This window comes from Haliaeetus leucocephalus, unplaced genomic scaffold, assembly GCF_000737465.1.
Source record: "Haliaeetus leucocephalus isolate CR32 unplaced genomic scaffold, Haliaeetus_leucocephalus-4.0 Scaffold339, whole genome shotgun sequence".
Lineage (NCBI taxonomy): Eukaryota > Metazoa > Chordata > Aves > Accipitriformes > Accipitridae > Haliaeetus > Haliaeetus leucocephalus.
This window is the reverse complement of record NW_010972775.1, coordinates 4,383,377-4,396,258: the sequence shown is the minus strand read 5'-3', so window position 1 is coordinate 4,396,258 and position 12,882 is coordinate 4,383,377. Positions and strand designations below refer to the sequence as shown.

Genomic DNA, 12,882 nt, shown 5'->3' with positions numbered 1-12,882 from the left:
AGCAGAGGTTCTGGGGAATTGACTTGAACTGCAGGTGCTAGTCAAAAAGTTGAGAAAAATGTACATTCATACTAGTGACCTTATCAGTGTAAAATGGAAGAATTTTGAGATTAAATGTTTCTCTCATAATCTTGATTAACTCTAGTAGTGAGCCTCAGTTTTTGGTCTATTTTTATTGTGCAGAATAATTTATCCTTGATATGTTGGATGCAGCCGAAAACTTTGTGCATCCTCAGCACTTCCTAGTGTTTGGAAGAAATGACAACGTCAGAATAATTCTTTTGCCTAAGTTTGCTCTTACCAAATTGTCAAAAGGAAACTGAACGCTTCCTTTTCATTTATTGCAAAACTTAGACTCTGTCTTTCTCTGGCAGGAATTGACTTTAAGATCAGAACAATAGAATTAGATGGAAAGAAAATCAAGCTACAAATATGGTAAGTATTCCAAAGTAATTTAAATTTTCAGTGACTATTGAATTAGTCTTTGAGCAGGAATACTTCATAGCTTTTGAGCCTGGGTGTACCAGAAGTTTCACACCTTTTATACATTGACTGTGTGTAAGGTTTATGCTTTCTTCTAGCTTGCTTTTGGAGTGGTTCTGCTTCAGTAGCACAGGAAATAGCCTGTTCATATGCAAACGTTGCAGCAACTTCCCATTTTATCAAAAGCTGTCCTCTTAAATGCGCTTTTAGCTATTCTGTGTGGAAGAGAAGTATTAACTCCATAGCTGTAAACTAAAATATGCAACCTAATAAAATGTAATCTCCTCTGATACTTTGATACCTAGTTGTACTCACAGAGGCACAGGTGAGTGATAATGCTCCCGTTCCTTTGCATGGTGGGTTAGTAGAGACTGAGTCTCCTGATAGCAGCAGATGAGTATTTTTGGTGTAGCATTATTACATATGCTAAACTCTTTAAATGCTACTGGTGAATGTAGGAGGGCTCTTGCTGATTTCTCAGGTTCTCGAAAAGATAGTTGTGATACTTGCATGTGAGCCAGAATTCTCGTGGCTAAGGAAGTGAAGTGCCAGAAGTGGTTGGTAAAAATTTTCTGTCTGTAATGTAAGTCAAAAAGCTGGTTTTTGTCAGGCCTTTGGAGTTCAGCTCCCACTAGATGTGATTAGTAGCCAAACACTTTGGTCCTCTTGTTCACTCACAGACAGATACTGCTTTGAAGTCATCTAGGATAAAGTATCAGCACACTAAGGTATAGTGGCTGATTTTAATAGCTAACTGTACGTGAAAATGCACTATCCTAAAATATTTTACTGCTGCGTGTGTTAATTTTTGTTTAATGCAGGACTCAGATGCATCAGAGCTGCCTTTTTTAGTTATTCTAGGGAAGGCTGTGTAGTGCTGAGTTTTATTGCTTGCATGAAAATTTAAATGCTTTTGTGCCATATTTATGATGCTGCTATAACCACTGATGTAAGCAGCAGGCTAGCTTGGGAGTGAGGAAGATTTTGAGGGCTGAAGGACTTGTGCAAACAGCTTCTAAATGGTATTTTTTGTTAATGAGTGAGTATCGATACATTGTTACTCTATTTAAAAAGACATATCTAAGTACAGAACAGTGTAAAGATCACCTCTAACAAATACTTGTTTTCACTGAATTTTAGGGATACAGCAGGCCAGGAGAGATTCCGCACAATCACAACAGCTTACTACAGAGGAGCCATGGTAAGTGCTCTCACTTTAAAAAAATTAGGCACAACTAATGTAACTGGTTTGCTCTTCTTAAGGTTATATCATGTAAGTCTTTGACTGGAGTATTAGATAATTGTGGCTTGAGACGTGGGGAATAAAATTTGTGATTTGGTTGGGGTTTTCTTGTTTTGTGTTTTTCTGTACTTTGTCTGGTCCTGGTTTTGTGATGAAACTTCAAGCCTTATTGTCTTTTTTTAATATAATTAATTTCTGCAGATTATAATAAGAAGCTAAGTTGCCAAGCTTTAATCAGACAAGTTTTTTTAATGCAATCAACCCCTTTAAACATTTGAAATGTTTGAAAAATAGATAATGAATTATTTTAATATTAAAAGTGTATTTCACTGAATTGCTTTTCCTTCAGCCAGTAGAGATTGTAAAATCTGGGCTAGAAGTACAATCACCTACAAAAACTACTGTTACTTTTTCCTCCATTAAGAATGACTTGAAGTCAGATAACTGACTTAGAGCCTGCACTCTTTGTGGTACAGCTGCTTGTAATGGTTCTTAATGCTATGATTTGAGATACTTTATGTTGGGATGCTGTTAATTTCAACTTGCTGATTACTAGCTATACTGCTACTACATGTTTTTATTGCTTTGTAAGAACAGATCTATTCCATTCGTAGGCTGGCTGTGGGTCTGTTACGGAATACAGATGAGGAGAAATAGTAATGGTTGTGGCTCTGTGTTAGAGCTTTCTAGTACTTAAAAAGGTTTTGGCAGTGACATGGTCTTCTCCCCACCTCCCAGTCCATGGCCAAGGACTTTTCTTTGTCCTACGAGGAATGATTGGAAAGGCAATAAGGAATGGAGGTGAACCTGGCAATCTGTCCTTAATGCAGCTGTTGTGTCGTTTCCCATACTTTGCTAATTGTTGAGAGCCCACGCTAGTATACGTACATAACTGTCTGAAAGAGCTAAAGCTTCTGGGAGAGCACCTAGTGTCAGCTTTGCTGTAAGTATCTACTGGCCCCAGCAGATTGGATCTCACAGGTTTGTCATCTTTGACTGCTTAAAGCTACTGCTTCTCAACTTGACTTTAACAATAGAGTCCTGATTGCTGTTGTAGTAGAATTTCTAAACTTCTCCTGACTATAGGCTAATAATTTAAAATTTCACATAGGTGGTGCGTTTGACCTCTAACAGTGGCAAAAGATGTTAAATAGTAATATTTTGGGTAAATTCTCAGCAATGGCATAATGCTTTGAGAAAGGATTATAGGTGCATAAGTCATATGTTGAATTTCTTGGAAGTAAAAATCAAGAGCATACATCAAAAGTCAACCAATAGTGCTAGCTCATCTAACGAGATTTTCTTAACTTTATTTAGGGAATTATGCTGGTGTATGACATCACAAATGAAAAGTCTTTTGACAACATAAAAAACTGGATAAGAAACATAGAGGAGGTAGGTGCTTTGGAAAGTACTTCTTACTCGTTCCATCTTATGATTTCCCTGGGACAAATAATAATCAAGTAATTATTCAATTCATTATAGTAGCCAACATATATGGCCAAGTTAGACTGTGCAGTGAATGCAACAGTGATTATCAGTGGGGACAATATTATCTCGTTCATCTAGGGATAGAAGGTAGAAAACTTAAGTTTAAGAAGTAAGCATAAAGTATTTCAAAACTGCTCTTACTATATGACTTATTGTTCTTTTTTGCTTTTGGGTGTGTCTAAGGAGTGGGAAGGAGCAAGATCTTAGGGTGTCTACCTTTCACTGAGATGATGACAGATCTCTCTAACTTCAGTTGTTACTGTGTTGTGTGTTTTGTCCGATTAGAGATTTTTGACCTTTTCATTTGGTCTTGGGTAAGCTTCCTTCCTGCTAACTTACTGTAAATCGTTTAATGGGACATGCTGTCAAGTAGGGATAGGTCATTATGAAGTTAGAGGAGAAACCCTAATTTTAGCCAAGCTGTAGTTAGGTAACAGAATCTTACTGGGTTTTTTTCCTTAAACATAAAATCCATGGGCTTCTTGTTGAAGTTCTCTCGCTGAAGTGATTATTGCATAAAAATTCTTTTATTAATAATCTATTTAAAAAATGCAAATGTATTGCATAATGATACTTCAGCCAAATACCCTAGATGTCCATGCACCACTTGGAAGTAAAGTATGTACCGTTACATTTCCAGAATAACCAAATGCATGTGCGCAGCCTGGTACAGAGCTCATGGTACTGTATTTGATCTGTAGTAATACCGAGGCAAATTTAATCTAGGAGTCTTTATCCAACCTATTTTAATATTTAAATATTAAATTGCCTGTTTCAAAAGTTAGTTTCTTTCTCAGTAATGCCTTCACATTAGATAACTTTTTAAAAATAAAATGTTCATTTGTGGATGAGTTTGACATGTAAATTTCTTTTAAATATGCACTTTTTGTTTCTGAGAGATTACTTTTTCTTCTTTCAGCATGCCTCTTCAGATGTAGAAAGAATGATCCTGGGTAACAAATGTGATATGAATGAAAAAAGACAAGTCTCAAAAGAAAAAGGCGAGAAGGTAAGCTTTGGTGACTTACCTTGTTCAGAAGCCTACTTTTCTTAGGATTTTGGCTGCTGGATATTTGGTATGTTTTAGGCGTATGAGAGATAATGGGCCTCAAACCTCTTGTTTCAGAAACTTTTATTTATTATAGGATGCTAGGTTGGATTTTTTGTTTAAATGGCACTTGACTGTCTTCAAGCTTGACTAAACTTGATGGTACTATTGTCTTGAGGGGAAGATCCTGTAAAGAATGTTGACCTTTGCTATAGTGTGAAGTATTCTAAATTTTAATGTAAAGCTATGTTTATAATTTGATCATGTTCTACTCAATTCACCATGGTGGTTACTTGCTCTTGTCGTAAGTACTGTTATTAAAGCTTAAGTAATTAGTTGTTCTGCAGAACAAACAAGCAAGTAAGAATGCTATATAATCTATCATGTACACAGCTACAGTAGTGTAGTTGCTAGTAACACAACTTATGGGATGATTGTACGTAGTTATCTGGTCCATAAATCCATATCAATGAAGATTCTATCTTAATGTTCTTTTAGGTCCTAAATAAGTCTTTTTATGAGCAATTAATCTCTCTGTTGGTTTTGAATTTACATGAGGGTATGGCTTGTTCTAATATTTTGTCTAATTGTCCAGTAACTTTAATGTTTTTGCAAGAGAAAAGCAGAAATGAAGCTTGTTTGGTTTTGTTTTTAAAGCTTGCTGCAGCATACAGCATCTATTTGTTATGAATCTAGGTGAAACATTCCTTTCACAAAGGAACTTCAAAAAAACTGAAAAACTTTAACCTCTCTTCCAGTTAGCAATTGATTATGGAATCAAGTTTTTGGAGACAAGTGCAAAATCCAGCATAAATGTGGAAGAGGTAAGAGATGCACGTTACGCTTAAGTGTGTTTCTTGAACTACTACTGTGGAGGCATGTTTCATGTTCTGAACTGATCTGGGATCTGAAATACCAGCTGTGCTCCTGGGTCACCAATCTTGTTATATTTAGAGAGCTACTGTAAAATCCAGCATTTCTTGTTTTCTGGTTATGTCTGGAATTGTGTTTTTTTAAATGGGTATTAACAGAGTGGTTTACTATTATTGTAGCAAACAGTTGCTTTAGACTTCTGTGCCTCACTACTTAAATTGCAAGTGCTTTTGGAAGGGGAATAGGTGTAATTTTAGAACAATGCTTTGTGCAGGAAATTAGATTCAAGATTATTTACTTTCAGAATAACATGCTACTGTGTCAAGGAGCCTTCAGGTGACTAATAAATATGTGCTATGGAGATGAGACCAAAGATTTGTATGTTAACCTACAACATCAGCATAGACTGTCGTAAGCTGATGTTAGAGGAGGAGAAGGGCTTATAATACTCTATCTATAGACTTGCAGTCTTTTCCTGCAAATAAATTTTGTGCTAAAAACACAAGATCCCTATTTATCAGAGCATAAGGAAATAGAATCAGAAGGAAGAGTGGCTCAACTCCAGTCTATCTTACCATGAATCACTCTTGTCATCTTAGGGAGGGTGGAGAGAGGATCTTAACTCTATGAAGTGTGGACAAGAAAATAATATGATATCAAAAGGCAGTTACATTAAGATTCATTCATTCAGATAAGGCATACTTGTTCTTAAATGTTGTTCCTGTACCTAATCATCTAAAAGCCTTTCCATGTATATGGATGGGATACCTTTTAAAAGTCTTCCAAACATGTACTTAATTTAGATCATGCAGCTAACAAATTAACTAGATACTAAAGAGGCTGCTAGTTTAAAATAACATGACTGATGCCGAGCCAGCCAAATGTTTTTTTTTCTGATTGCAGGATGATTGTTATACAATATAGTTAGAATGGATTTATTTGCATTGTGCTGCATCTGGAATAGTGCTTGATGTGATTTTTGCAGTATCATTATGATTCTTACAGCAGACAATGGAAGTGTGAACATTAGCAGCTAATACCAATGGTGGATAGCAATAGTCTAATAAAAAGTACTTTTCTTCTTCTTTAGTTCCTGCAGATGGTTGACTTGCTCTTTTATCACATGCTCTGCAATTTCATTTTAACTCCTGTTGGTCATTAAATGTACAACATGAGTTTGTGCTTATTCCACATGACTTGGCTATCTGAATATTTTTTTAAATTGTCACATGAGTAGTGAAGAAAGCATTAAAAAATGCAGCTGGTATAGGCATTCAGCAAGTAACGACTTAGTCGTCTTTCCACCAAATGCTTAACTTGTGAGAAATGACACAATTGTGATATTCTTGTGATCAGAAGTGAATTAATTTATTTGTTGTGATTTTATTTGCATTAAATGAGTGTCTGTAGATATATTCCAAACACAATGAGAGGGGAAGTGTTTACAGGGTTTTTTTGCTTTGTGGAACTGTCTTTGGATTGTTGATATCTCCAGATAGCCTAAAAGTCTTACTTTTCCCTGCTTCTGGAGAATTGCAGAATTCTGCTACGGAAGTTTCTTTGCTCCTTCATACATTGAAGTCTGAGATGCTGAGATTTGCCAGAGTGATTATTTTTATTTTTTTTTAATAGGGATGTTGGAAGCGTAAATAACTTTATAGATAGTCCAGGAGCAAAACTTTTGGAGGACAGAAAGCAAGCTAACCTTAACGTGACTTCTCAGGCATGCCATCCTCAAACCTCTCTGAGAGTTTCTAGTTGCGATGCACAGTACAATTTGGCAAAAAAAAAAAGAAAAAAAAAAAGTATTAGTGTGTGTTAGTGTATGCAGCCTTCTCTTCAGTAGATTTTTTTTTTTTTCCCCAGAGGTATGTGATGGGAAAGTCTGTTCATTTGCTTCAAAGATTGGAGGGATGGAGACTAAAAAGAAATAGTTTTTTCTTATAAAGCATGCTTAGCGCAGTTAAGTTAACAGCTAGTGTACATAAAATGCCTTGCAACTTGAAGTGCTAGCAATGGCCTACAAAATACTGTATTGTTAATGTGTCTGGTTACTCCAAATCTATCTTGTCTTTAATGTGTCTTGTGACTAACTCTCTTTTTCTTTTTTTTTTTATTTTTTTTTTAATTTCTGTTCCTCACCAGGCATTTTTCACACTTGCACGGGACATTATGACAAAGCTCAACAGAAAAATGGTTTGTATTTCCAATTGGCATACAAACTAGATACATTGAAATGACTGCTATAATAATTGGCTGAGTAGTAGCCTTATCAAAAAACTCCTGGGGATTACAGTGAATGCTAGATCAAATTTGAGTAAACAGTGCTTTATCACACTTTATTACACATCAGTGTGTAATTGTTAATTATTTTGCATGAACATTAACATTGGGCAGCCTGAAACTGATGTGTTCTTTTGAAATGTAACTGTGTGATCCTTGTTTTATTAAACATTAAATTATGTAGTCACTCTTTCAGCTAACACTTCAGATCTGGATTGTTGGATAAATGTTTTTTTTTTTTAAAATAGGCAGTTTATTGAGTGATTAACAGAGTCTGGGTAATTGAGGAGCTCAAGTTGCAATAAACCTCTGCTCTCGTTATTGCTTTGTAAGATGGGGGAAGTAGGGAGGGAAACTAGGAAAACTAGACTTATTTTTTCTGCATTTTATGATGTTGATACTTTTTTCTTTCAGAATGACAACAGTTCGTCAGGGGCAGGTGGGCCAGTAAAAATAACAGAAAATCGATCTAAGAAGAGCAGCTTCTTTCGATGCACGCTACTTTGATGAACTTCTAATGATAGACTGCAGCACACTTAGAACCTTTTCTGCTTCTTTGAAAGCACAGGGTCACAAAGCCTCAGAAATAATACCACCAAGCTGCTGCTGAGAGCTCCATTGAACGTAGACTGCGATACACAAAATACCAAGTGGATTTTGCTCACTAAGCCTATTGACCTGTCAGGCTCTTCTTTCTCAGATATGGAAGCTATGAAGTGGAGACACAAATGCAAGAGTTAACTTGTTTTCCTTTTTTACTTTCTGTTTTATTGCCTGTTGCAAAAGCTGCTATGTTTCTTTTAACTTTGCACATCCATATTGGCCTCTTACTGCCTGTTACAGCACAATCTTACATTTGTATTTGCACAGTTTGACTTGTAAGTAAGATTCTTAACAGATTTGTGCAGGTTTTTCTTTTTAAACAAATTTATTTTCAAGCAGAAGAGCCAGGGGAAAAATTAAGTCTCACTTCCATTATTTTCTATGCTGTATACTTGTGGCCATGACTGCAGTATGGATGTTGACACACTAGTGATGAGAATTACTGTAACCATTGGCATTTAACAATTTGTATGGGTTTTTTCTCTTAGATGCACAAATCTGTTCATGCAGAAGCTGTGGCTTCTATTCTGAATGTAGTGTGTTGCTTTTCTTTCTTTACCAGACTTCGCAAAGTTGTGTTCTGCATTGCCAGTCACTGTCTGATTCACAGATGCACCTTTCAGTTATTTGAATAAACACAGTGTCTTTCCTCACTTAACTTCCCTTTGTTAGCTCAAACTGTCTGCACCTTTTTTTGTTTCTGATGAAGTACACTCTGGAGTTGAAATCGTCACAAATTGGCCTCATCACTATCACTTAAGTGGCTTGTGGAAGCTGAATGCATGACTTTTGAGTAACCTCTTTGTGGATTCATTTGTTCAGAAATGACTGCTTCTAAAGGTGACTTCCATTTCTACTGTAATTCTAAGGATAGTTCGTTAATGTCTGTAAGCATTGACCCTGACAACAGTGGTGTCCAAAAACTAGCTTCCTGTGCAGTTGCTGAAATTTATCAAGTTCTGGCACTAAGGAAGCGGTCACATTAGGGCTGTAATGTACTATTAGTTATGGAGTTAATGCTGAATGTGTGAAGCCCTCTTTGGTCTGCTCAAGCAGTTAAGTTATTTTTTCATCAAAAACTGGTACAGTGACCTAGACTGTTAGAAGCAGAGTTGAAACATAGTTGCCTTTTTTTACTCAACTGAGCATTGTATAACCTAGTCTTTGTTCTACTACTTTTTTATTGTCTTCTGAAAAATTTCCTCGATGAACAATTAAAACAGGTGCTTTAGTTCTGTTGATGTGCCAAACTTGGACCATTGTAAGCTTTAACTACAAGTTTGTGTCCAGCATGTTTGTTATTAGGGGATAGGTGCATTCTGTCATTGTCAAAGTTAATGTCTGATGTGCTTGCTTTTGCCTCACTACATTGTCTAGAGTTGTAAACAGTGAGTTGGTTGTTACCACAGATAACTGCTTCATTTTGTGATGTCAGGTACTGAATTTGTCATCTCTGGGTCTGTTGTAAATATTTTGAAAGTGAACGGGGGGCCAATAGCATTAGATTTTAAAAGGTTTAACATTAGTAGCTGGTTCCATAAAGTTTTAAGTGGTTATCAACCTGTCCCCACATGTAGTTTAGTAGAAATAGTTATTGTAACTAGATGGTGAATCTCATAAACTGCTGTTGCTGCACTAAAACAGAAAAATCTTCATGGCAACAAGGTTTAGTGAAAATACAAAGCAACCCTAACTGCTCTGTTGTCTACCCTTGATGTTTTTCTCGGACAGGCTGAAGCAGTTATGTTTTCTGTATGGTTTAAAAAAGTGCTTCTATACAGAAAGTGTTGTGACACCAATTATGAATGTTGTTTATTTTTAGTAATTTACCTCTGACTTATTTGGTGTCGTAATACTTTGATTTTTATCTCAGGGGTTGTCTGGAAACCAAAACTGACATGTTCTGTGTTTGGCACCGTTTACAGAATGCTTTGTATTGTTTTTCCTGTCTTTGCTGTGTGGTTAAATGTTCATTCAATATTAGTCTCCATGAACTTCCCTTTGAAAGAGCCTGTAAGTAGTAGGGTCTATGAAGTGCTTCTTGAAGCAGCAGCGAATTGGGGTATCTGCTCTGTATGGGGGGGGAGAAAAAAAAACCTTGCTATTTTCTTACATTTAGCTGTGCTAAACTGTACATAAATGTGAGGTAAGACCATAGGAAATTCACTTTATGCATGATAAAATAATGCAGTAATATTTCACTTTGCTTAATGTTCATGTAAAGTTCATCTTTTTCTATTTGTAGAAGAATTTAATGCAATTTTGTTGTCCCCTGCTGAAACTGAAGAATTCTAATTTCATGTGGTCTTATGGATAAGGTAAAATGCAGATTTCGCTCTCTTTCTTTGTTGTTTTGCCTCCACCCCTCTTCTCCAGCAGTATTAAATGGCTAGTGGCTGCACTTTATCGGTGTGCTAACTTTTGGTCAGTATAGACCTTTTTCTGTGTACAGTCTGCCTTGTCAGACATTGAAAAATGTGCTGTATCTTAGCGTGCAAATCAGCTGTATGTTTTACTGCAAAGTTTTTTAGCTATATTTTCCTTTAGACAAGCAGGTGATGATAAATGGTATGTTCTGCCTGTGCATCAGATGCTGGGTACTACAGGCTTTTCTAATATCACTATGATTGTTTTGTGCAGTCTCTGTTGCTACTTTGCTCAAGACTATATAATCTAAATTGTGAAGGACTCTTAACTATACCTCAGTCAACTAGTTAGTATTCTAATGTCCATTAGAATGAAAGTCATATAATTATTCATTAAGCAGCAAATGTATTTCTGTTTTATTCCAGAAATTGCCATTAACCTTTCAGGAAAAGCAGACATTTTTTGGTGGATTTCGATACAACAAAAATGCTGCTTATGCTATGGAGTTTTATGAAATCTTTCCCTCAGCCCCATGTCTGTGCACTATATCTTGACCAATATTTTTCTAAATGGTTTAAAAACAAAACAAAACAAAAAAAACCCCAACTGGTCTCAGTGCTTTGCAATTTTAGCTTTCAGTCTGTGCTCAGCAAAACATGCACAAGAAGTTTTTGTTGACTGTATATAGAATATTTGATTTACTTACTGTCTGGAAGTTCTATTATTGCTAAAGCTTAAACCACTCATGAAACTTAACGCAGCTCACTTCTCTATTTGGGGGACAGTCTCAAAAATGCTAATTGACTTTTCAGACCTGTAGTTCTTTTTACAGAAAGTGTTTCCTATTGTAAGTACCTTTCCCATACTAGTCTGCTGAAGTCAAGTGAATTAAGTGGATCATTTTCACAAGTGAATAAAGGAGTCTTGAATATACATATCACATTAAGATATTGTGAATGGATAATGATTTGAAAGTACATGAATAATATTTAAAATGCATAAATGTGTTATTTGTGAAAATGCATCTGTTTGGTTATCTATTAATGTAACTGAAATTTTGCAATGTTAAACTTCTTAAGGATTGGTCTGTAGGTGATAATAGGTCTTTTTTCTCCTCCATTCACTGAACTGCTTATGCCATTCTCATTCTTATAAATAAAACTTGTATTTCTTTCCTCCACAAAAGCAGGATTTCAATTGATTTTTCTTGTTTCTGGTGAATTTAAGTATTTTAGTGCATTCCTATGGCCTTACAAACATTTTTGCAAATAAAACTTCAGTTATTTTAATGCTTTGTAGCTACTAAATTCAGAATAAGAAGTATAGTCCTTGAGAAAATGCTTAATTTTGAAATAGGATTGTTCTACTGTGTGTGTTTAAGCACATTTTACCTCTGGTATAAAGGTGTAATGTGAAAAGCTCCTGCAGAGAAAAGTGAACTTGTCATGTGGTTAACTTGTAAACCTAATCATTAATTCTGTATTGATGTGTATAGACAAAAAACCAAACCCAACCCCTAAAAAGACCCTTCACACTCAATGGTTTTATTATTCCGTGTGAACTTTTTTACAACAATGTGTGTCTCAAATAAAAGTTACATAATGAAAAGTATTGGAGTATTTTGTATGAAATATTCCATGTAGTTTTTATACAGTTGGCATTTCCACTCTATTTTCAGTACATCTCTTGTGGAAGGGTGCCCAGCTGAGTTGCACCTGTAAAGCTTTGCTGAACTTCAGTGGCAAACCACAAGGGTTTTTGTATGGCTTTGCTTGTTCCTAAACTTGACTGTTCTTTAGATTTCTCCTGCAATTCCTCTATTCCTGTAGTTATTGCTTAAATTTAAGTATATTATTTCAATGACCTTCAGCTTCATAAGGAACCATTTTCCAGACATTTAGTGTCATGAAATACTCTTCCAAAGTAACTTCTGAGCAATGCCAGTAAAGATAACATGAGACACAATCTCCAATTTGATTTAGAATTATCTACTTACTTAAGCTGTTAATATTTCTTTGTTGTTGCTGTTGCTGTTTTAAATCAGCATTATGTGAAAGGTAAGGCTCTTAAGTAACCTGAGGCACAAATATCACTAATTAATATAGCAAATACTGTTTGTCCAGCTTCCTTCAACACTGAATGTTGAGGGATTTGACAGAAATATTTGTTGGCTATTATATTATATTAGCAATAGCTCTTGACTTTCAAATTATTGTGGTTTGGCAATAACTCACAACTGGTATGAAAATTAGGAAACCTAAGGAAAGAATGGTTTTGTCTACCCAAGACAAAAGCAGATTAATAGTTAAGACACCCAAGTGGGCACCCTAAGGAATAAATGGGAAATACATGGATGACAGGTAGCTTCTAAAATCTGTGCTTTTTACATGTTCATCTAATAAACTGTATTTAGCTGAAAGAATGCATTGTCTCTCTACCTTAAGCAACGGAAAGCTAGAGTTACATTCTTGTTACACCTTATTATTTGTTG

The 12,882-nt window shown here is 35.6% G+C and overlaps 1 protein-coding gene across 3 annotated transcripts in view; it reads left to right on the top strand.

The window, feature by feature from the left end:
• Positions 1-12,000, top strand: part of RAB8B (RAB8B, member RAS oncogene family) — a 28,537-nt gene extending 16,537 nt beyond the window's left edge. The window contains exons 2-10 of one of the 3 annotated variants that reach the window (XM_010571696.1): positions 375-435; positions 1,624-1,684; positions 3,044-3,121; positions 4,137-4,226; positions 5,024-5,089; positions 7,284-7,334; positions 7,836-7,860; positions 10,270-10,342; positions 10,817-12,000. In XM_010571696.1, coding sequence (XP_010569998.1) covers positions 375-435; positions 1,624-1,684; positions 3,044-3,121; positions 4,137-4,226; positions 5,024-5,089; positions 7,284-7,334; positions 7,836-7,860; positions 10,270-10,319 — 482 coding nt within the window. In that variant the 3' untranslated portion in view covers positions 10,320-10,342; positions 10,817-12,000. Of the gene's footprint in view, positions 1-374; positions 436-1,623; positions 1,685-3,043; positions 3,122-4,136; positions 4,227-5,023; positions 5,090-7,283; positions 7,335-7,835 lie in introns of all 3 variants that reach the window. The other 2 variants (XM_010571694.1, XM_010571693.1) reach the window with 2 other exon arrangements.
• Positions 12,001-12,882: the final 882 nt, after the last annotated feature.